The sequence below is a fragment of the Chiloscyllium plagiosum genome, chromosome 29, assembly GCF_004010195.1.
Source record: "Chiloscyllium plagiosum isolate BGI_BamShark_2017 chromosome 29, ASM401019v2, whole genome shotgun sequence".
Classification (NCBI taxonomy): Eukaryota; Metazoa; Chordata; class Chondrichthyes; order Orectolobiformes; family Hemiscylliidae; genus Chiloscyllium; species Chiloscyllium plagiosum.
In genome coordinates this window covers 22,790,546-22,813,188 of record NC_057738.1, presented here as the reverse complement: position 1 = coordinate 22,813,188, position 22,643 = coordinate 22,790,546, and the positions used below count along the sequence as shown (strand labels likewise).

General features: G+C 38.9%; 2 protein-coding genes across 3 annotated transcripts in view; one reads left to right on the top strand and one right to left on the bottom strand.

Moving 5' to 3' along the window:
- sh3bp5b (SH3-domain binding protein 5b (BTK-associated)) overlaps window positions 1-8,762 on the top strand; it is a 70,031-nt gene extending 61,269 nt beyond the window's left edge. Inside the window, exons 7-9 of the mRNA XM_043719268.1 lie at window positions 888-1,107; window positions 6,028-6,279; window positions 7,355-8,762. Coding sequence (XP_043575203.1) covers window positions 888-1,107; window positions 6,028-6,279; window positions 7,355-7,527 — 645 coding nt within the window. The 3' untranslated portion in view covers window positions 7,528-8,762. The remainder of the gene's footprint in view (window positions 1-887; window positions 1,108-6,027; window positions 6,280-7,354) is intronic.
- A 1,329-nt stretch (window positions 8,763-10,091) lies between these two features.
- Window positions 10,092-22,643, bottom strand: part of capn7 (calpain 7) — a 52,106-nt gene continuing 39,554 nt past the window's right edge. The window contains exons 16-21 of one of the 2 annotated variants that reach the window (XM_043719266.1): window positions 22,075-22,150; window positions 18,292-18,437; window positions 16,742-16,804; window positions 14,975-15,105; window positions 13,522-13,605; window positions 10,092-10,959 (exon numbers count right to left, since the gene is read on the bottom strand). In XM_043719266.1, the coding sequence (XP_043575201.1) occupies window positions 10,815-10,959; window positions 13,522-13,605; window positions 14,975-15,105; window positions 16,742-16,804; window positions 18,292-18,437; window positions 22,075-22,150 (645 nt within the window). In that variant the 3' untranslated portion in view covers window positions 10,092-10,814. The remainder of the gene's footprint in view (window positions 10,960-13,521; window positions 13,606-14,974; window positions 15,106-16,741; window positions 16,805-18,291; window positions 18,438-22,074; window positions 22,151-22,643) is intronic. The other variant, XM_043719267.1, reaches the window with a different exon arrangement.

The window sequence follows — 22,643 nt, the reverse complement described above, 5'->3', positions numbered from 1 at the left end:
TCAGAGAATGTTCACTTGTCTGATATCTGGGATGGGATGGGAATGGTTATTTTCTGAGGAGAAATTGTATAGACTGAGCCTGTGTCCCTTGGAGTCTGGGAGAGGTGAATTTTATTGAGATATATTAGATCCTGTGAGCACTAGACAGTGTGGATGCTGACGGGATGTTTCTCCTTGTTGAAAGAGTCGTGAAAAGGGGCAGTGCTTAAAAATAAAGAGTTTTCTATTTAAAATGGAGATGCAATGAATCATTGAAACTCCTCTTTCCCCTAATTGCCAGAGGCATTGAGCATTCTTAAGGCTGAGGTTAGATACATTCCAGACTGGGAATGAGTCAAAGGTTAGCAGGTAGATAGGAAAGTCCAGAATCTGACCAGCCAATGTTTTATTAAATGGTGGAGCAGGCTTGAGGAACAGAATGGGCCAATTCTCCTCCTGATTCAATATGTACATATCGAATTGTCAAGTGTTAGCATTCCTTCCTCAGGGCAGGGAGATGAGAATGGTGACATTGAGGTGACTGGAGCAGATGATGTTGATACATTAGAGGTACGCTTAAGGGAGCAAAGAATTGAGGGATAAGGTGTCTGTAGGAAGTCACAGTTAGAATGGGAGAAGGTTTGTGAACAGAATAAAGTTGAGTTGACCATGCTGTAAATTACATGTAATTTAATCCTTTGAATTAAATCTTTAGACACATTTTGTTTTTGCTCCAAAACTATGGTTTAAAGAGAATGGGAATTTTTGACAGAAAATGAGCTTAGCTCTGTAACCATTGGATGATCAGGCTCTGATACTCACAAGGGATTTACCTAAAGCTTAGTCATATTGTATGCAGTTTGGAAAATGTGATTGGTATTTTACATTCTCCACTTTTGGTTTGTTAGCAACTGAAGAAAAATGTAGATGACCTACAAGCCAAACTGTCAGCAGCCAAAGGACAGTACAAAGCTGCTCTGAAGAACCTGGAGATGATCTCTGATGAGATTCATGAAAGAAGACGCTCCAATATGATGGGACCCAGGGGAAGAGGAGTCGGTGCTGAAGGGAATGAAAACTCTTTAGAAGATCTGTCCAGTTTAAAGACTGAACCTGATGAATTGTCCAGTGAGTATTCCTTGTATTTTTATCATTGCACTGAAATCTCTATATCTCTTCCCTCCTGCAAGCACAGCATTATGGGTTACCAAATGCAAATTTCTAACACCTTTTAAATTTTGGTTTGTCATCCTTTTTCCAATTATACATGTTAGTAGCAGACTGCAGTTTCCTTCCTTCCTTGTGACTGTATTAGTTCAAATGCACAGTGGACGAAACCAAATGCATACATTCTCCCTCAGCACTCCACCTCCCCCTCCAACACACCCCCACCCCCTAAGCTATAGCATAAATGCTGCTCCCTTCACACTTCCCGTCAGCTCTGATGAAGAATCATCTGGACTCAACACTACCTTGCTCTCTCTCCATGGATACTGCCTGACCCTCTTTGATTTCAAGCACTTTTTGTTTCCAGCACAGACTCCAGCATCTGCAGTAATTTGTCCTGAAATACATACAAAGTTTAGTCAACTTTTATTTGTCATGTTCTTTCTTCTAAAGATTAAAGAGTGGATTGTGTGCATTTTGTGGTTTCTTTAAGGCAGTCAGCACTTTCTCAATGCTCTGCCGCATTTAGTCAATTTGGTTAATTATGGAACGACAAAGATTTTCGCAGCAAACCACACTGCGACTGACATACTAAATAGATCTGCAGGAGTAAAGGTAATACTGAGCTCCTTATTATTCTTCCTAATGAGCATCAGTAATCCCATCATTCTTGTGTAACAGTGCCGCGCTAGATCAAGATTCAGTTGAGGAGACACATGTAAAGGGAACTTTCGATTTGAGGCTAAGACATTCTGAAGCATTATTCATGGATCAGCACAAGCACTCCTACTGTTTTGTTCAAACCCTATTCCAGAGAAGAACAGATCAGCCAGGCTGACACCATCAATGCGGTTCTGAGGGAGGGTCACGCAGACAGAGGTGCTGTCTCTTGGATGGAAAGATTAACTAAGGCTCTTTCTCCAAAGGATAAACATAAAAGATTCTGTGATGCACCTTGAAGTGTTCTGTCTACAGTTATCCCTCAGCTAACATCTCTGAATCAGATTATCTGAAAGTTTAATTTATTGCTGACTGTGGCATCTTGTTGTACATAAATGGACTGCCAACATTTCCCAGTAGCTGCAGTGAATATCGTTGAGCTTTGAAACATTTTGAGATGTCTGACGATGATCGAAGTTGCTATAGAGATAAGAATCTTTTACACCCCTGAGAAGAAAAATGCTAACACCTTTGACACAGCAGCAGTTTCAAAAATTAGCATTCTACTTTTTAAGCACCCAATGTTGAACTTTTCGGTATAGCTTCTCAAAGTTTATTTTAATTGTTTGCCCGGCCTTTGTACAGGTTCATGTTTTAACTATAATGTGAAATGGGCAACCCCAGAGGATCCTGATATGCGGAGACCTTTATACATTGGTACACACAGAGGGGGCATTGGATTTACAAAAGAAAAGATGAGGCCAATGGAGCAAACACGATTTATTTGCCATTTTAAGGGGCTGTCTAATAGATCCCATTAACAGCCCTCACCCCCTTCCCCAATCTGTCATTGAAAAGAGATTTTTGGCATTTGTTTAATCCCACAAACACTCCTGACATTAGTTGGACATTATTAAGAATAATTGGTCATTATGCACAGGAAAAGAGATGTAAATAATGCTATGGTCATGAGTCACAGCATTTAAATGTCTCAGTGACTATCTGGTTAATACATCTGTAACAGCACAACTGATCCTGGATGTAGGTTTGCTCGCTGAACTGGAAGAGTCATTTTCAGATGTTTCGTCACCATACTAGGTAACATCTTCAGTGAGCCTCCGGATGAAGCACTGGTGGTGTAGCCCGCTTTCTATTTGTATGTTTGGGTTTCCTTGGAACACATCCAAAATCTCAAATCTTCTCAAAACTTGTTAGCACTTGCTTGTATTTATGTAGATTCTTTAATGTAGAAAATCATCCCATTGAGACCAATAGAATATACACTAAACCACAGGAAATATTATGAGGCGTGACTAATGGGATACAATGATTACTTCAAATTTGAAAGAAAAACAATGTTCCCTCAATTGTAACATTCAGACTTGGAGGATCACTTATGACTTCATTCATGTGACTTCAGATAAATGTAGAGTATTGTGCCTTACTTTGAACTAGCTCTGTTGCACAAGCTTTCTAAACACAGCCTTACAAATCATCTTTATCCACGCTTTTGTTTCTCATTTGTCGAACCAAATAGCACTGACCATCATTCCTTTGTAAATTTTTACAGACCTTATAGAAAGTGCTTCAATAAAAACAAATTCTTAACATGTTATGTTGTATGAAGCTATCCGCAGGAAAACAATGTACTGAGTCATCTGAAAGGGTAGTAAATTAATCTTTGTTTCTGACATAGAGCAGTGCCTTGTTTGTTCTGGCTCAGTGGTTACATGCTTGCCTCTGAATCAGAAGGTTGTGGGTTCAGGACTCTTTCTGAGACTTGAGCTCATCATTTGCTGACATTTTCAATGCAGATTTGAGGGAATGTTGCAATGTTGTCTTTCAGAAGGAGAAATGCATCTGGGCCTTGCCAGCCATTTCAGATTGACGTCACAGATCTTAGCATTATCAAAGGACAATCAGGGTAGTTGTTCTCTGTGTTCTGAATGACAATCATCCCTCCACCAATACTACTTCGAAGGAGAACAGATCATAGTTGCCACGAACCAAAATGTTTGCAGTTCAGCATCTATGGAGGGAAACTGATTTAATGTTTTGGGTTGCTGATGACCTTTCAACACAACTGGTTCACAAAATCTCATGGACATTCTTCAGCCTGAAATGCTGATTGTTCAGAGCATATTTTTGGATAGGTGACTCACTGATACCGAAAATTAGTTCCATGTCCCACTTCAAAAAGTTTTGATTGCCCTCTTGAGGCAAGGAAGGCATTACTATTACATTGGTCTCCATCTATATCTCCTGCACATTGAGGATTCAGTGTGACATATTCATCACTTAAGTATTCTAGTCTACCAGCTTAATAAGAGTGAGATGTTGGTTCCAATACTGTACTAGAAGATGTATATTTACTGCATTGTCTTTAATAGCTAAACGAGAACTGGTAAGTTCAACAACTAAAGCAGTAGACAGAAAGTACTGTAACATGGTTTTAGATAAAATCAATTAGCAGGAATAAAGAGATCATGTTTGATATAAAATTCAACTCAATTATAAAGTTCTTTGTTCATGCTTAGTGAGTTTGTTGCACAAATTGGGAAGGAAAATTTCATTAATTTTGCATGTGATTGAACTGATTTTTTAAATTCGGTGTATTGTTAAAGCGAATCAATTGTTCCTTCTCCCAAAATAGATCTCCGGTAAATTAAAGTTGAAGTTATTTTTATTTAAACATTATTTACAATTTATTTGTTGACGTTATTTCTTGAAGAACTGATAAATGTGATAAACTTCACCCCTGTGATGTTCTTTCAAAGCAGTCTCTGCATTATGATTATGATCAGAAGAGATGATTAGTCAGCCTATTTTAAATAAACTGCAAGCATTGCAGCATTCGAGAACTCAGGGAATGTTTGCGAGACGGGTTTTAATGCAAAATATGTCATGGAAACTTTCTTAAAGCTTGAGACACTTGACAGGATCATTGTTACTACGTTACATCTGGAACTGACACATATCTCAACATAATTTTGATGAATGTTGCCAGGCTTATCCCGGATTATGTAAGACATTCTGGCAACATGAATCAGAAATGTTGCACTATAGGAGGCTTGGTGACTTGAGAAAGCTGTTTGCAAATTGCCTCAATTCTTGTGGTTGTAGTCATTCTCCACTAAGTCTCCCCTTCTAGGGATACAGGGATCAGTTAGCTCAGTTGGCTGGGTGGCAGGCAGGCTTGCAATGAAGACTGCCACTGACAGTGTGGGTTCAATTCCCACACTGGTTGTGGTTACTAAGAAAGATTGTCCTTCCCTGCCTAAAATGTACTGACCCTCAGGTTAGACTACCACCAGTTGCTTGAGAGAGCAGACTGGGTGGCAGCTTTGTCTCACGATTATAAAGTGAGATATATCAGTTGATTGATTTCTGTTTTTGGTCCTTTCAGTTTCTCCTTTCTATTGATCAATGAATCATTCACAAAAGAATTCTCCAAAGGAACTAGGCTCAAGCTCTTCAAAATCATGTGCAGGAAGTATTGCTAGTTGAAGGAGCTTCTGCTCCAACTTTGCGTGAGGATGAATACTGTGTGGAGAGCTGTGAGGATGAATACTGTGTGATGATAACTTCATGCTTTAAGCGTCCTGGAGGTCCTATATAAAGAGGGTAGGAAAGATGTAATTCCTTTAGTAGAGAAGTCAATAATTTGTGGCATAGATTTAAAGCAATTTGTAGAAGGAGTAGTGAGGAGATAAAAAATTGTTGCAGATTTTCAGATAAGGATCTGGAACTCACTGGTGAGAGAAGCAGCGGAGACAGAAACCCTCATTAAAATTCAGAAAATTAGGATGTACACTACACGGCTACAGGCCAAAACTAGAAAGCACTTGAGCATAGAAAGCTTTTCTCCATCGTTACTAATGCAGTGGGTCAAATGTCCTCTCTTTAGTGTAAATTTCTGTGCTTCTAATCTGTTGCTGCATATGAGCACTATTTGAATGGATTTCCATTCTCAGGGTATTCCCAGTTGCCATTTGAAATTACTAACATACTGCAAACAGAAGCATTGATGTAGACATCAGACTTCTTTATGCATTGGGCATTTGCTGATATTGGAGGCAATATTGTGAATTTAGATTAGGAATCCCTCTTTAATTTTTTTAGATAGATTAAGTTGTCTAACCCAATACGGGTGAATGCAGCTTGATGGTGGATTTCTTCTGAATTCCAGTTGATCACTGTTTGACATCTTCTCATTTGCAGTGACATCAGAAATATTTGAAGATGATAACTGTGGCAGCCCTGTCTCTGAAGATTCAGAGAGCCAGTCAGAGTCCAGTTTGAGTTCTTGTCCAACCAGCCCCTTGGATCCCACCACTCCTTTCCCTCCAGTAAACCGTCCTCCCAGCTTGGAACTGTTGAGTCCTGTGTCTGATTGTGGCATGGGTTCGCCCATTCTGGGACCTCGCAGTGAATGCAGTGGAGCCTCATCTCCTGAATGTGATACTGAAAAAGGTCAGTAATGTTTCAGGGTAACTGCAGAAGGAAAATATTTTGATGCAGATGAGATTTAGCAAGCTGCTCTTTCAAACCAAAAGCTCTTTTATTAAATGTGAGAGAAGGAAGGTCTTTTCCCTCTAGTTGGGGAGTTTAATTTTAAAGTGAGAGGAGAAAGATTTAAAAGGGATCTGAGGGGCATCCTTTTCACTCAAAGGTTGATCCATATGTGGAATTAACTACCAGAGGAAGTTGTAGGTATAGGTACAGTTACAACATTTGAATAATTTTGGACAGGTACATGAATAGGAAGGATTTATAGGGATATGGGCCAAGTGGGACTAGTTTAGTTCAGGAAACTTGGCCCAATCTGTCCATGCTGACTGAAGGGTCTGTTTCTGTGCTGTACGACTAAGACAGCCAGTTCACAGGAGGAGACTCTGCAGTTAATTCCTGTGCTTCTGCTGTGTCAGTGTGAATGCAGTGGAATGAAAATTCTCATGTTTGTGTTACTTATCGCAGATTCCTCCCTAATTTGCAGTACCAGGGTCATGTGCATGCTAGGGGGTGGGTTTGTTGCCTCTTGAAGAGATCCTCTGTCCCAAGGCACTCAAAATAAATCATTCATTGCACGCCTTACATTCAATGGAACAAGCAGGTCTCTTGAAGAAGATACCAACTCCTTGTTGAAGTTCAGGCTGCTGAAATCACTTTGCAGAACTCATGCTTCCGAGTGCAAGTCCTGTAGAAGCCTACCAAGAACTTCAAAAAGAACTTGGTGGAGGGCAGAAAACAATCTTTGGTAATATTGTAATTTTAAGGATTGGGGCACATGGGCCAAAATCTATGCAATTTCTACCCAAAGCTCAGGAGCTCCAGGAAGCGCAAGGTCAGTATGTCAATGTCCAGAAAACAAAAAAAATGCATTTTGGAGTACCAAATTTACAGTTATTTGCTATTTTCCAGAGAGAGGTGTCTGTAGGAAATGTATTGCTTTTTCATACAGGGAATTGATAATGTGATTGTAGGCCATATGATGCTCACATAAGTAGAAGTAATCAACATTTATCAGTTTGATTTTGTTGTTGGGCAGGGGACAGAGCTGAAGGTGTTGAAAATGAGAACAAACTGATGAACCAACAATCTATTGATGAAACAACGCTGGAGATCAGAGTAACTCAAATTTCAATCAAGTGCACAGAGCCAAAGGAGAAGAGGATTTTGGATCTCGAAGTCTGTGGAATGGCTCAGTCACCGACCTGTTAAATAGCGTGAAGCGACATCCTAAATGTGCCAGGAAACGTAGTGTCACAGATGTACTTACTCAAACTGTCTTGGCCTTTTAATAGCTGTCTAACTACTGCACTGAAAGGTTTCTTTAAAGAGTGGCTGATGTTTATAATTGGAAAAAGAAAACTACAGTAATAGTTCTGGGTTGAAAATTACTAGCATATCTGCAAAGTATGTAGTTAGCAGTCTGATTTCAGACTGGAGGCAAAGTAGCAGTATCCACTTTTGTGCTGTTGAAACTGGATGTGAAGTAAGAATCTTGTCTGCTTTGTTCCCCAGCTGATGACCTGCTTGTATGAGGCAGAGGTGGAGCTCAGACCAGCAGACAGCCCTGCTTTGTTCCACTTGTACCGTGTGTTGCATTTGTCTGCACCACTTCATTGTGTTCCTCTTCATGTTGACGCCAGCCCTATCCTTGTCAGGATACGCTTGCTGCATTGAAGATTAGATCTCACTTTGTGACAGTCTTAGTTGTCGTGTCCTGTTCAAAACTGACCTTAAGGACTTTTCCGTGTTTGTTATTCAGAAGGACTTGCCCAAGAAAAGGAAACTGCCATCAGTGTTTCACTTCCTGCACTGTTATTTATTAATAGTGAAACAACACAGTTGGAAAGAGGGGCTAGGCTGACAAGGTGGAATTCTATAATTTGTTTCATAGCGTTTTGACTACGCTGAAGGAAACTGTAGGGAGTTGGCCAATCTTTGTTCGTGGAATGGAATGGAATGTGGCAGAATTTTCACTGATTGTCACGTTTAGTTCCTTTTATAGCCAACCTTTCGTGCCAATCCAAAGAAAGTTATTGACTTTTATTCTACTGGTAAGCTAAATGTTTTGCTCAAGTGATTAATCTCTTTCAGATCATGCACCTTCACTTAATTAAACTGTATTAACTAGATGTATAGCAATACATGTATCGACCTGTTTTGCTGCTGTCCATTATCTTGTTGCCTGACCAGGTGAGCAACATCCTGAACTGTAGTATAATGGAATCCAGATCATAAGTTTTTGTATCTTAACACAACAAACGTCTAACCCAGTTTGTCAAGCCTGGTTCTCATCTGAGAGGTGTACAAACAAGTGGCAAAGCTGCATGCCTTATGTTTTAAGCAATATCAGTCATAAATGTTGTAGTCTTTAGACATTGTTTTCAGTGTTACATTTTGTACAATTTTGTTTCAGTATTGTAATATTAAGAGCTGTCTATGATGCATTTAACTTTTTATAGACTCTTATTAATCTGGCTTGTATGATTATGAATACATATGAACATTATGGATACATATACAGCTCATCACACTGACTTTCTATACCTTGTATGTATAAAAACGTGAAAGAGTAGTACTGATCACTCTCAAATCTGTTACTACAAATGAACACTTATTAACGAAATATTGAGATGCTGGAAATACTCAGCATCTGGAGAGAGAAAGAAAAACAAATGTAAATGATGTCAGGTCATTGATCTAAGACATTTTTTTTCTCAAATACTGCTTATGTTTTTACACCATTAAAATAAACTTATTAGGAATATAAAGAACATTTAGCTTAAGCACCAAGAATAAACATTTTCTCCTCGGAGAAAAGTGGTAAAATCCTCTAAGATTTTAGGATGCAAAAATTTGGGCTTAATTGTTAAAGGGGCCAGATTTAGATTTTTGAAAAACACTTCCTTCAGTATTTATCTTAGTTGGTTGGACCAAAGACTGTTCTATTTCTAGCTTCTATAAGATATAGTCACAGTTCAGTCTTTCTTCCTATTCTTTAAATTCAGTTAAAGGTGAAGAAAGTTATTGATTTTTATTCTACTGGTAAGCTAAATGTTTTGCTCAAGTGATTAATCTCTTTCAGATCATGCACCTTCACTCAATTAAACTGTATTAACTAGATGTATAGCAATACAACAGTGATTTATTATAGATATGATTGTTTACCACAGAATTATTTAAGAGGGAGACTTTAAGCAGCTGTAGGTATCACTCTTTTCAGTCAAAAGATTGTGTTCAACTACCAAGCTGTAGATTTGAGATCTAAGTCAGCATGTCCAACAGGTATGTCAGACAGCAGTTATTCAGTATCAAATACATTATACAACAACTGTGCTTACTCTTTCAGATAAATACAAGTGGAGAAATTTTCTCCAGAGCCCTGGTCAATATTTATCCCTCAATCAAAATCACAAATAAGCAGATGAATCTGCGTTTAAGCACAATCACAATTGTGGAATTTTGCGGTGTGAAAATTGGCTATATTTCCTATATTAAAACATTACCTGTGCTTCGTGATTTGAAAGATGACTTCTTTTCCTTTTGGGAGAACAATAAGCTACTATGGTATGTCCAGATAAGAGAGTTTGTAGCTGAACTGTGGAAATAACTAGGGACACGTCCAAAGCGTAAGGCAAATTTGACTAACCTGGCCAAATAAAACTTGAACAAAATAAACTCTGCACAACAGAACACGAATAACTGAAGCTGATTTTTATTCATAATTCAAGGTGCTAAATAAGACTTGAATAGAGGAGTTCCTAAGTTTCCAGTCATGAAGTAAAAGTAATTTAATATCTTCTCTTATGAAAATTCAATTTCCCACAACCAATGTGTGGATGCATAACCTGAATTTTTATACATGCTAAATACCAAAAGATAAAAAATATAATCTGTAATAGAAATACATACAGCTGAATTCAGAATCACCAAACCAGTATCCCTCTTTTATAAAAACAAATGGTTTGTATGATTACAATTATTGACTGGTCTTTACAATATACATTGCACATGTCCCTAAGCTGCAGAGCAGTACAGTAAACATCAACAGCTGCTTTTCAGGTAGGTTAAGAAATCAGTTTCCACATTTGCATCATTTAAAGAGCTGGCAACGCAGTTTTCAACTGAGTACTTAAAATCTATTCTGATTACCCCCAAGATTGCAATCAGTTAAACAGCTACAAATTAAATCGCAAAAGACTCCCAATTGTAGTCTACAGTAAAAATATGTACATTTATGTCTATAAAACATCACTCCTTCATTCTTTTCCCCCCAAAATGTATGAGACTTGAGATAACTTTGCTTAACGTGTGAATTACATTGCAAGTACAGGAGCCTTTCCCAACTATAACCACCTCCTTTAGACTCTCTCAAAGAAATTCTATATAAATACATTCCATTAGTGCCTGAGAAGATGTCACTTTTTCAAAAAAAAAACATTTCCTTAATAGGCATGTGCATGATTCAAGAGTAAAAGTGCTCACTATAGATCTTCATTTCATTGTAACTGTGTAATCTTGAGTGGGATGATACTATGGAAGTCTAAGAAGAAAGGACCTTCCTGAGCAGGCAAGAAGGTTGTGGGGATGATATTGTAAACTCCTGGAGGGACTCGCTCAACTTCCAAGTAACAGAATCCACATCTGCAGGAAGAAATACACATGTTCACTGTCAAATTAGTGCATCTGAAATCTAATACATCAGGTGGTCAGTGAGGATTATGGGAGCAAAGAGAATACCTGATGAGATGATCATCTGCTGGGAAGAGACGGAGGAAATGTGGTGGGGCGAGTGACAGACATAGAACTGCCAGGAAGGCAAGATCCAATGGTGACCTATTTAAACGTAACAGGGTTGGGAAGACTGAAAGGTGACTGACATGATAGGATAGTGGCTACCCCAGGTAAAACTGAAGGACTGAAAACTGATTATCACTCCAAGAAATAAAAGAGACGTGGATTTATATAGCACCTTTCCACAGCATTCCAATGCACTTTACAGATAATGATATCATATTGTACTACTATTGTAATGCAGAAACCATGGCAGCTACCAGTTCTACACGTGAATCTTTGCTACATGAAATGAGACATTAGTCATTTAACACTTCTGTGGAATGTTGATAAAGATTGCCAAGCATACCAAGAAGAACTATGCTCTTAAAATAGTGCAATTGGAGGTTTTAAGACCACCTGAGAAAGCAGCCCAGGACAGCCTGACTGACACTGAAGCCACTCCCCCAACTTTGCAGCAGGAGTGCAACGGTGGAGAATGGGCTCAAATCTCTGGAGTGGAGGTGAAGCCACAACCTTGTAGCAAATTCTCCAACTAAGCTGACACTCCACAACAAAAAAGGTAGGAAAGTTATGAAGACGACATCGGGAGCCTACAAAAATAAATGAGTGGGCAAAGGACTGGTAAATGAAGTACAATGGGAGAAACTATTTTGGCAGAAGGATTGAAAGTGCACATTATCTAAACAGTGAGAAGTTACAGAGCTGTGATGCAGAGGGATCTGGGTGTTGTAGTGTGTGAATCACAAAGTTAGTATACAAGTACAGCAGGAATCATAAAAGCTAACAATTTTTTTGAGGGAAATTGCAAATACATGGTGACTATGCTGCAATATGACAGGACGATGGTGAGAAGACATCTAGAATACCGTGTATAGTATTAATCACCATACTGTTGGAACGTGTTGGAAGCAGATCAAGGAAGGCTTACTGGACTAATATCTGGAATTAGAGTCAAGAGTGTAGTGCTAGAAAAGCACAGCAGGTCTGGCAGCATCCAAGGAACAGGAGAATCGACGTTTTGGGCATAAGCCCTTCATCAGGAATGATAAATACTCCTGGTGAGGGGCTTATGCCCAAAACGCCAATTCTCCTGCTCCTTGGATGCTGCCTGACCTGCTGTGCTTTTCAAGCGTCACACTCTCGACTCTGATCTCCAGCATCTGCAGTCCACGCTTTCTCCTAATATCTGAAATTAGTGGGTTGCCTTAAGAGGCAAGTCTCCAACATCTCTATCCTATGGAGCTTACAGAGGCAGAGGTGGCTTAATTAAAACATAAGATCCTAAGGGACCTTGACCAGGTAGTTGTCAAAAGGACACCTTTTTTGTGGGAGAATCGAGAATTAAAGAGTATAGTTTAAAAACAAGGGGTTTCCCATTTGAGTGAGAGATAAGGAAACACATTTTCTCTCTGAGGATTCAGTGTCTTGGGAATTCCTCAAAAGGTTGTGGATGCAGAATCCTTAAGTATTTATATGGCATTGTCGATAGGCTCTCGATTACCAAGAGGATAAAAGATTAGTTGGGATATGTGGGAATGTAGAGTTTGAGGTTATTGAACAGCAGAGTAGGCTTGGAGGGATGAGTGGCTGACTCTTGATCCTTGTACAATAACGAAATACAAATAGGTGGAAAGGGGTCTTGAGTTGCATTAGCAATGTCCTTCCCACGGGCCAAGCTCCACTTGCTCCAGAGGTGTGCAAAACCATCACTTAACAGGATGATTAGAAAATACCAACAAAAATGTGGCAAAACAAATATAAGTGAACACGTTCCTCACACATCAAAAACCAGCTTAACAGTTAAAAATGACTGAAAGCAGATACTTTATACACGGCTGCGAAACAGGAGGACAAATGTTGCTCCCGATGAGTGAAGTCATGCCTCAGATTAGACTAAAGTGAACACAAAGTTGGAGACAGCACAGTGAAAAGAGGGAAAATCTACAAGGAGTCCAACAAAGTGGTTGGAGATTATAATTTCAGAGACTGATTACATGCTACTATTGCACGGGGTGGTGCTGGAGGAGCAAATAGGGAGCCTGGAGGGAACTGGGGCTGAAGCAGAGGATACATAACTGAACACATGAGCTCAGTGGAGCCTGTAGTTCTTTGTAAGGATGGATGGGTGTCGGTAATAGGCAAGGTGGGACAACCGAAAGCAGCTGCCCTGAGAATTAAAAAACAAAAACAGAAATTGCTGGAGAAACTCTGTTTTTCCTCACAAATGCTGTCAAACCTGAGTTAACCTTTTGAGACTTCAGAACTAACCTCTTAATCTCATTTTATTCCCAAATATTTCAGGAACCAGCAACATCTAAAGTAAGAGCAGATACTAAACATTTTACTATTCTACTAAGACAATGAGAACAAATTCCATCGACAGGGAACCACACAAGTGAACAGCAGTACCTGTAATCCCCACTAGGTTTTTTATGGAATTCAGTGTCTCCCACCATTGAGACAGTCACCATTTCAAATCCAACACTGTACTGCCTGTGAAGAGATGGAAAGTGGGTAAATGACAAAACATTCAAGCTCAATCATTTCTAATTTCATTTGGTTGGTATGGCAATGCACGATTAGAATGTGTACCTAGCTCACACCAAGTACTACTCACCCAATACCCCTGTGCTCACTGAATTACATCGACACCTGGTCAGCAACACCTTAAATTGTACAAGCTTCATCCTTCTGTTCTAAATACCCATTGCTTCATTCCTTACTATCACTGTAAACTTCCCAGCTCCTACAAAATTCTCCAAGAACTCTGTTTCCCCCAGTCTTGACTTTTTGTGTATCTATCGCTTTTTTAAAATCCCACTAGGTGTCTTTAATTACGAGAGGGTGGTGCTGGAAAAGCACACCAGGTCAGGCAGCATCCGAGAAGCAGGAAACATCTACGTTTTGGGTAAAAGCACTTCATCAGGAATATGTCTTTAGTTAGTTCAGTCCCAAGCTCTGTAATCCTGTCCTTAAACCCCCTCGTCTCCTCTTTTGAAATGCTCCTTACATCTTGAAAATAGAGGCACTGTCATTTTGACAGACTTAATGACAGCAGAAGGACAACAGTCTGAAGGAAACAATCACACATAAAACTGTGTTTTCCATGTTCTGAAGTAGCAAGGTTTATTAAGTGTAACCAGGATATATTTTGAAACAAGAGCATGAGAAAATGCTTCATTGTAGGAAGTATTTTTTGAAAAGCAGCAGGGATACTGAGGTAGTCTCCAAATTTACATTTGCATAACAAATTATTACAAAGACTGAACAGAATGAGAATCTTTTCTCTGGAAAAGAGAAAGTTTATAACAACTTAATAGTGATCCTTCTAATGATAAGAAGGGGTTTGATAAGGTATACAGATGATGATTTCACTTGTAGATAGAATCTAAAACAAGGCATCACAAATAAATGATAGTCAGTGACTTTCTCTCTTGCCAATAAATGAAAGTCATCAATAAATTCAGTAAAGCATTATGGAGAAACACTTGAGTGCAAAGATTGGCCAGAATGTGAAATGTATTACCACATGAGGTGGTTAAGATCAGTAATATAGTCACATTTAAGACAAAGCTTGATAAACACGAGGGAGAAAGGAACTGAATTACATAAACTAGAATGGGAAAAGGGTTATGTGGAGCATAAACACTAGCATTGATCCATTCTATAACAGCCACTTTCTGGGCTGTAATTTCAATATAGTATATATTACAATGTTTATTATTTGCAACTTTTAAAATAAAAGTAATTGCTTTAATTTTTTTATTATTTTATCAAAATGGAGCAGCTCCTACTGTAATCAAACATAAACAAAGGAACTAAACACAATTTTAAGCCAAGATTATTTTTATTCTTTACTGACCTTGGCCCACGTAGTTCAATCAGCAATGGCCCAATTTTTTCCACACTGATTTGGTACACTGGATTCTTCTTGTAACTATCTCTGTAATTTCCACATCCTCCTGCACTCGGACCTTTCCACTGACCATTTACCTAGCACAAGCATGCACATGAATAAACATTAATGCTGAAACTTTCAGAAGTGGCATTTCAATAAAGTATTTGCAACTCTTGCAGACACATCATTAAAAACAAAAACAAATTCAAAAAACCCTTCACTCCTGGTTGTTCTGCTGGATCAAGAACTTGCATTTTGAAACTACAGTACTAGGTATACAGACAGAAACATCACCTGGAATTATTTTTAGCAGCAGTCAACCATTTCTACGAGCAGAATAAAATAATTTGGAAATACACAGAACCTTGCATCAAGAATTAAGTAACTTGTCTCTTAAATGTCCTAATCGTACTCACCTATCCTTTTCTTATATCTACCGACTTTCCTTCACATCATCCACCTGTACAATCTATGAACGCTAACAGAGGAGTTGTGCTTGAAGCAAAAAGCTAATTAAAGAGCCTTAATTTTTCAAGAAATTTATCCTGCACTTTGTTCTACATATTACATCTACGATCTTTTTTTCTACCGGAAGAAACCTGCTATCTATTTAGGTTCTCCCAAAATTTCACAATTTTAAACATCTCTATTAGACTTCCAAAACACGTACTGCTACAGAATGAAACCAATTTCTTAATAACTAGACACAATATTCAATTTTCTGTGACTGAAGTGATACTTGATAGATTAAAGATGACTTTTGCTAGTTATAAAGAATAGAATTCCTGATATGTTTGTTGTGCTTTAAAGATACTTGGGATATACAAAATAGATTTGAAGAAAAAAGTTTGAAGAAAATATTTACTTTATGAAATTTGGTGGCAACTAGACAGTACAATGAATTCCCCTGTATTATTATTTCCAAGTGCAATGGGTACTTTCCACTGCAATAGTTAAAAAAAATGCAATCAGGCTAGCAAACTTCGCCATAGTACATTAAGGCTCAATATGCTGTAGGGAGCAAGATGGCTTACTAGGAAAGTAATACAATACCTTTTACACAGGCTTAATGAGAGTAGCTAAGTTTGAAGAAAGCATCACACCAGAAATATCAATTTGTCTTCCTTTCCTAGATGTTACTGAACTGCTAATATTCTAAAGTGGAGTTCGGAAGAGTTGGAAAATTCCCTCAAAGCTGCACAGGTCCAGTGGGCAGACTGGCCTCTTTCTATGCTGCAAGATTCTGTGATATGGAATCCAAGTATCTTTATAGAAATGTTCTTCTTTCAGTTAGGGAAAACACTGCCTTCGCTTCCAAGAATCAAGAACTATTCTGACTGGCTTCTCTGAATGGAGGTTATTCATCAACTCTGAAGGAATGGTCATCTAATGGAATAAGGCAGCCGATGGGAAAACAGTCTCAGTCTAAGGAACTCATTGAAACTCTCAGCTTTCCCTTGAACTAATAGGATCTTTGTGAGCACAAGAAATGGAGTGAGAGGTGGATCAGATTAAAGACTTAGTTAGACTGACAGCTTTTATTGCCATGCTGTAGCTCTCCTTTCGTAGACTATAAATCTATTGCAGATCAACTTTTTTTAAACATCTCTCTTACATCACTAGGAACTTCAATAGTATTTCAAAATATGTAAGCTGTACTGATAATTGCAGAAGCCAGTATATGTCTACATTCATTTTTTACTTTGACGTTTGATTGCCAGAAACACTCACCCTCTTGTAATGTGTATATGGAAATGGGATCTTTGAAAATGAGTACTTGCACATGGAGTATACCTGTTAAAAGAGAAAAAAAAATTCTATGATACATCAACATATTTTATGTCTTTCACGTAAAATTCAGCAAGTTTTGTTCGTAGATCAGCATTGAGGAAAACAAAGTTACCACCCAGTTAAATGAGATAATACCACATATATGACATGTGAATCATAATTTAGGAGGAAACCAGTTAACAGCATTTTTCCACTGTTAGTCATATTTTAAAAGAAAACCCTTTCATTTGCCAGTTTGCTTCTCCTACTCTCTGAAAAGCACAGATCCCTTTGTACGGTCGAGTCATCTAACACTTGTGATAGCAGAGTCCTAACAATAAGTAGGAATGGCCAATCCAATCTATTCCTCAAACAACCCATTCACTCATGGTTTCCCTTTCATTACACCTGTAAAACAGGAATTGTCGATTGGCTGTTGTTCCAAACTACAACTGCTGTACCCTGACACTGACACTTACAACGGGGTTGATAGCAGTTTCTACTCATTCAAAAGGTTGTGGATTCAGGTGCCACTTCCAGGCAGACACTTCTTTGGAGGAAAGTTACACAGTATGAGCTGCTGTCTTTCAGATGAGACATTTAACCAATGCCCTGTCTGACAGTATTAAATATGCAGGTCCCTTTAAGGTTAAAACACAAGTTATTTTAATCAATGTGTTTGGACAAGTGATGACACACCTTCGCACAGGTGGGAACTGAACGTGGCTCTTTCGGCTCAGAGGTAGGAACACTATCACTGTGCTACAACAGCTGTAGATATTTTCTAATCAGCTTGTTCAGAGATGGTTACGATGACACACCTCTTTTGCAGGTGGGACTTGAATCCAGGACTCCTGGTTCAGGGGTAGGGGCATGACACTGTGCCACAGGTGGATGTAGCAGTTCTCCGCATTGAGGAAGAGCAGGACAGCCTTCTCTTTCGTCCTGGGAAATATTCTCTCAACCAAATTCACTAAAACAGATTATCTGGTTATCATCACATGGTGTTTGCTATTTAGATGCAGTGACTGTTACTTTACCAACAGTGATTACACCTCAGGACTCAGCGGGTTGCAAAATCCTTTGGGATGGCTTGAGATAGTGAATGGTACTAAACATATGCAAGTATTCTTTTCTTGGTATCTAGAATACTGCCTGCTCTTTCCAATCATATGTATTTCTCTCATCATTTCCTGACCATATACCATCCATTGGCTTCCATTCATATTCCTCTGCTGCTGACTCAACTCGCTCATCAGGGCCCATTAATGGGCCAGTTAAATGGTTGGGGTTAAAATACAAACTTGCCAGCCAGGAATAAATTGCATTGTTTAATATATTGCATCTTTCAGGGACTCTGGAAAACAAACTTCACAAAACAAATTGCTTTGAAGTACATTGACCAAGGTGGGAACCAATCTGGACAGGGTATCAAATTGAACTGAAATAATAGTTTTAACATTCAGTTTGTAACAGTAGTGAGAAAGCAAATGTGTGCAATATTTACATACCCTCAGCGTGTAATGGATAGTGTTCTGCTTCTCATACTGAGACACCACTAAAGTAAATGTGTTTGTCCCTGGTGTTGTCAACTTGATCTTTGTTAGATAATGAGGACTGTTTATTCGAATTCCATCAATGAAAGGTGGAGGATCACCTGCAATTGAATGTGACATTTAAAAAATAATTTTCTCAAACTGAAGTTAAAATTCAGCGCATGCAATCCAAGAATCAATCTGAGATTATCTGATATCTGGCTGCAAATAAAGTTTAATTTTAAATTAGTTACTACATTGTCCCAATCTTCATTTTAAAACCAGTATTGAGAAAGCAACACTCATACGGTACACATGCCAAGCTTGCAATAAATGACAACCTGCCTCTAAAATTAAGACACCATTAACAGAAATATGCATCTTTGGCATGGTCACCTTGAAAACGATTTTGGGAGATAGAATGAAAAACAACAAAGTTGATGTGCAACCAGAACAATAGGTGAAAATAAGGAGGCAGACTTTCGCTGTCTATTTGTACGCTCAGGACCTTAAAGCATTGTAATACAAATTTATTTTGATGACTAATTTATAGACAGAGTTTCTCACACACTGGCATTTTTGTCCAAACATGCACTTGTCCTGTTAATTTTGGAATTCTGGCATTGCTCTCAGGTAGTTCTGAGCCACTATTAATCATTTATTGTTTTTTCTGGCTCTATGAGGGCAGCTTTACTTTGATTTTTAACATCAACAGCACAATGTTGAGAAAAGAAATTGACCGCAAACATTATAAATTAAGCTGCTCTGCACCAAAATTGATTTAGTGCAAAATCTTCTGACGTTAACCCATCCAAAAGCATTGCTGAATTACAGATTTGTATGCATGACCTGACCATTTGCAGTAAAGAAATGTCTTATGTGGGTTAAAATCTACCAATTTTACCAAATTCTAAATTAACCAGAAGTAAAACAAGGTGCAGGCAGCACTCTGGAAACAACAATTATGAGCATTTTAATGATATCTGAATTACTTGTTAGATAACATGGTGAAGCGACATAATGCAGTGGAGATTTTTGGGTCGTTTCCCACCCTCCATTTCCTAGTCATTGATTTCATTTCTCTTCCTGCTTATTATCTCAGACAGATGATTGGCTGCTGTTTCGGAGCAATCTGCATATCCTCTCCAAAATTGATTATTTCTACCGCCACAGCAGCTTCTGTCTCCAACCTGGTTTTGGTATCATCAGTAGACTTGGGTATTCCAGTGCTCTCCTGACCGGTTACCTACCTTATATCCTCTATAGACTTGACCGCATCCAAAACTTTGCTGCACAAGTTCCATTTACCCATAACCTCTGTTTGTTGAAAAACACTGGCTCCTGAACCACAGTGCTGCCATTTCAAAATTCTCACTCCTGTTTATAATCCCATTTATCTCTGCAACTTCCTCCAGTTTTACATTTAGATCAATATGCTTTCCTGCAATTCTATGAGGAGAAAGTGAGGACTGCAGATGCTGGCGATCAGGAAATGTGTTGCTGGAAAAGCGCAGCAGGTCAGGCAGCATCCAGGGAACAGGAGAATCGACCTTTCGGGCCGGGCCCTTTCTTCAGGAATGAGGAAAGTTTGTCCAGCAGGCTAAGATAAAAGGTAGGGAGGAGGGACTTGGGGGAGGGGCATCGGAAATGTGATAGGTGGAAAGAGGTCAAGGTGAGGGTGATAAGTCAGACTGGGGTCTGGAGAGTCTGAGATTCCTGCCTCCCCTTCCTCGACCTTTCTAATTCTATCTCAGATGACCGAATCAACACGGACATCTACTACAAACCGACCGACTCCCACAGCTACGAGTAATACGGCATCGAAAAAAAGTCCTTTGGCCCGTTCTGGCCCATGCTAACCATGGTGCCCAATCAGTTAGTTCCAATTACCCGCATTTGGTCCATATCCTTCTAAACCCTTCCCATCCATGTACCTAACCAAATGTTTTAAAAATGTTGCTACTGTACCTGCCTCAACCTACCTACTTTCTCTGGCAGTCCATTCCAATTACCCACACCACTCTCGTGAAGAAGTTGCCCCTCAGGTCCTTCCTAAATCTCTCCCCTTTCACCTTAAACCTATGCCCTCTAGTTTTCAATTCACCATCCCTGGCAAAAAAGACAATATCATTCATCCTATGTATGCCCTCATGATTTTATATGCCTCAATAAGGTCACCCCCTCATTCCCCCTCGTTCTAAGGAATAAAGTCCTATCCTGGTCAACCGCTCCCTATAACTCAGGCCTACTAGTCCGGGCAACATCCTCATAAATCTTCTTTGCACTCTTTCCAGTTTAACTATGTCTTTCCTATAACAGGGTGACCAAAACTGTCCGCAATATTCCAAGTTCAGCCTCACCAATGATTTATACAACTGTAATATAACGTCCCAACTCCTGTAATCAAAACCTCAACCAATAAAGGCCAGCATGCTAATGCCTTCCTCACCAACCTGTCTACCTATGACACCGGTTTCAATGGACTAACCTTGACCTCTTTCCACCTATCACATTTCCGACACCCCTCCCCCAAGTCCCTCCTCCCTACCTTTTATCTTAGCCTGCTGGACAAACTTTCCTCATTCCTGAAGAAGGGCTTATGCCCGAAACGTCGATTCTCCTGTTCCCTGGATGCTGCCTGACCTGCTGCGCTTTTCCAGCAACAGAGTTTCAGCTTCCTGCAATTCTAGTCTCTTATGTATTCCCGTTGCTCCGCTAATGGCAGTCATGCTTTCAGCTGATTAGGCGTCACGTTTCAGAACTTCCTCCCCACTGCAATTTGCCTTTTTATCCTCCTTTACACATTCTTTAAAGTCTACTTCTTTGATCAAGATTTTAATCATCTGTCCTATTATCTTCTTTGGCTTCTGTCAAACATTATTTAGTAATGCTCCTATGAAATACCTTTAACATTGGAAAATCTCTCAAAAAAATTACATAAATGCAGGTTGTTACAGGAAAAATTTAGAATATGATTATCTGGCTGTTTGTGGAACCTAGATTTGCATGTGAAATGTATCTACAAAAACGATGCAACTTTAAGTCTATAAGACATAGAAGGAGAAGCAGGCCATTCAGTCCATTGTATCTGCTCCATCATTCAATGACGGCTGATTTTATAATCATCAGCACCACCTTCCTGCTTCTTCCCCATAATCCTTCATTCCGTTACAGATTAAAACTGTCCATTCCAGCCTTGAATATACTTAACTATCCAGCCTCTACAGTCCTCCATTTCTACTCCCAGATCTCAAACAAATTGCTAATCAAAATGGGAGTTAAAAAATGCATTAGTTGAGCCACAATCATTGAAGTTATTTAAAAGTTCTAATTCATGTATCCATGGAATGAAAATGCCATTCTAACCTCAAATTTGCTTAAGGCTTTTTCATTTTGTGTTCATGTCTTACATTCCACATTCCAAGTGAAAGGTAAAACATGCTTTATCATCCATCATTCTCAGTTTTCCTTGTTCAACATGAGCTGCACTGCTCCACTTACTTCTGCACAAATCATTTGGACAGTTTGCTTTGATGGACCTTAATTTTTCTTTTGCCTTGGCTTTCAGCTACTTTTGTGTTCCTGATTCTTGGACTTGCTACATTACTCTTTGTCAGGATTGATGACCTTGAACACGCAATAACATGGGTTCTAAACAACCAGTATTCTTGAGTTTGATGCAATTGTTCCACTTTAAATCTTCCCAGAGCTTCTCTAAAGTCTTACTAATTCTGACATTTTCATAAATATCTGACTTACTTGGATAGTAAACCTTCTTTCCTCCAGTCTGGTAAACTACCAACGTTATGAATTCTCTATTGTGGGCAAAGTCATCCTGGAATGAGAATATAAATTTAACAGTTAGGTTTGAACATGAATAAATCACACACAATTCTTGTAAATGTCACAACATTAAGAAGTGGTACATGGGCCTTTTTCCAAGAGCTATCAACTTAGTCTCATGTCCCTACCCTTTTCTGCACTTCTAAAGAAATTCAATACAAGTTCACTTGACTTTTAAAAGCTATAATCAATTCTGCCTCCATCATTCCTTATAAAGCACTTCATGATCCCAAATACTATTTGAGTCAATCCTGCCCCAGCACTCAATATGATCGTGATTGATCATTAAACTTAGTACTTTTGCCCCATACCCGTTGATTGCTTTAGCCCTAAGATTAAACCTAACTCGTCCTCAAAAACATTCTATATTTTGGCCTAACAGTGTTGTGGCAGAGAATGGATCAGGCTCACCACTCTCTGGGTGAAGAAATGTTCCCTCATCTCAGCACCAAAATGGCCTACCCTGTATCCCTAGACTGAGATTT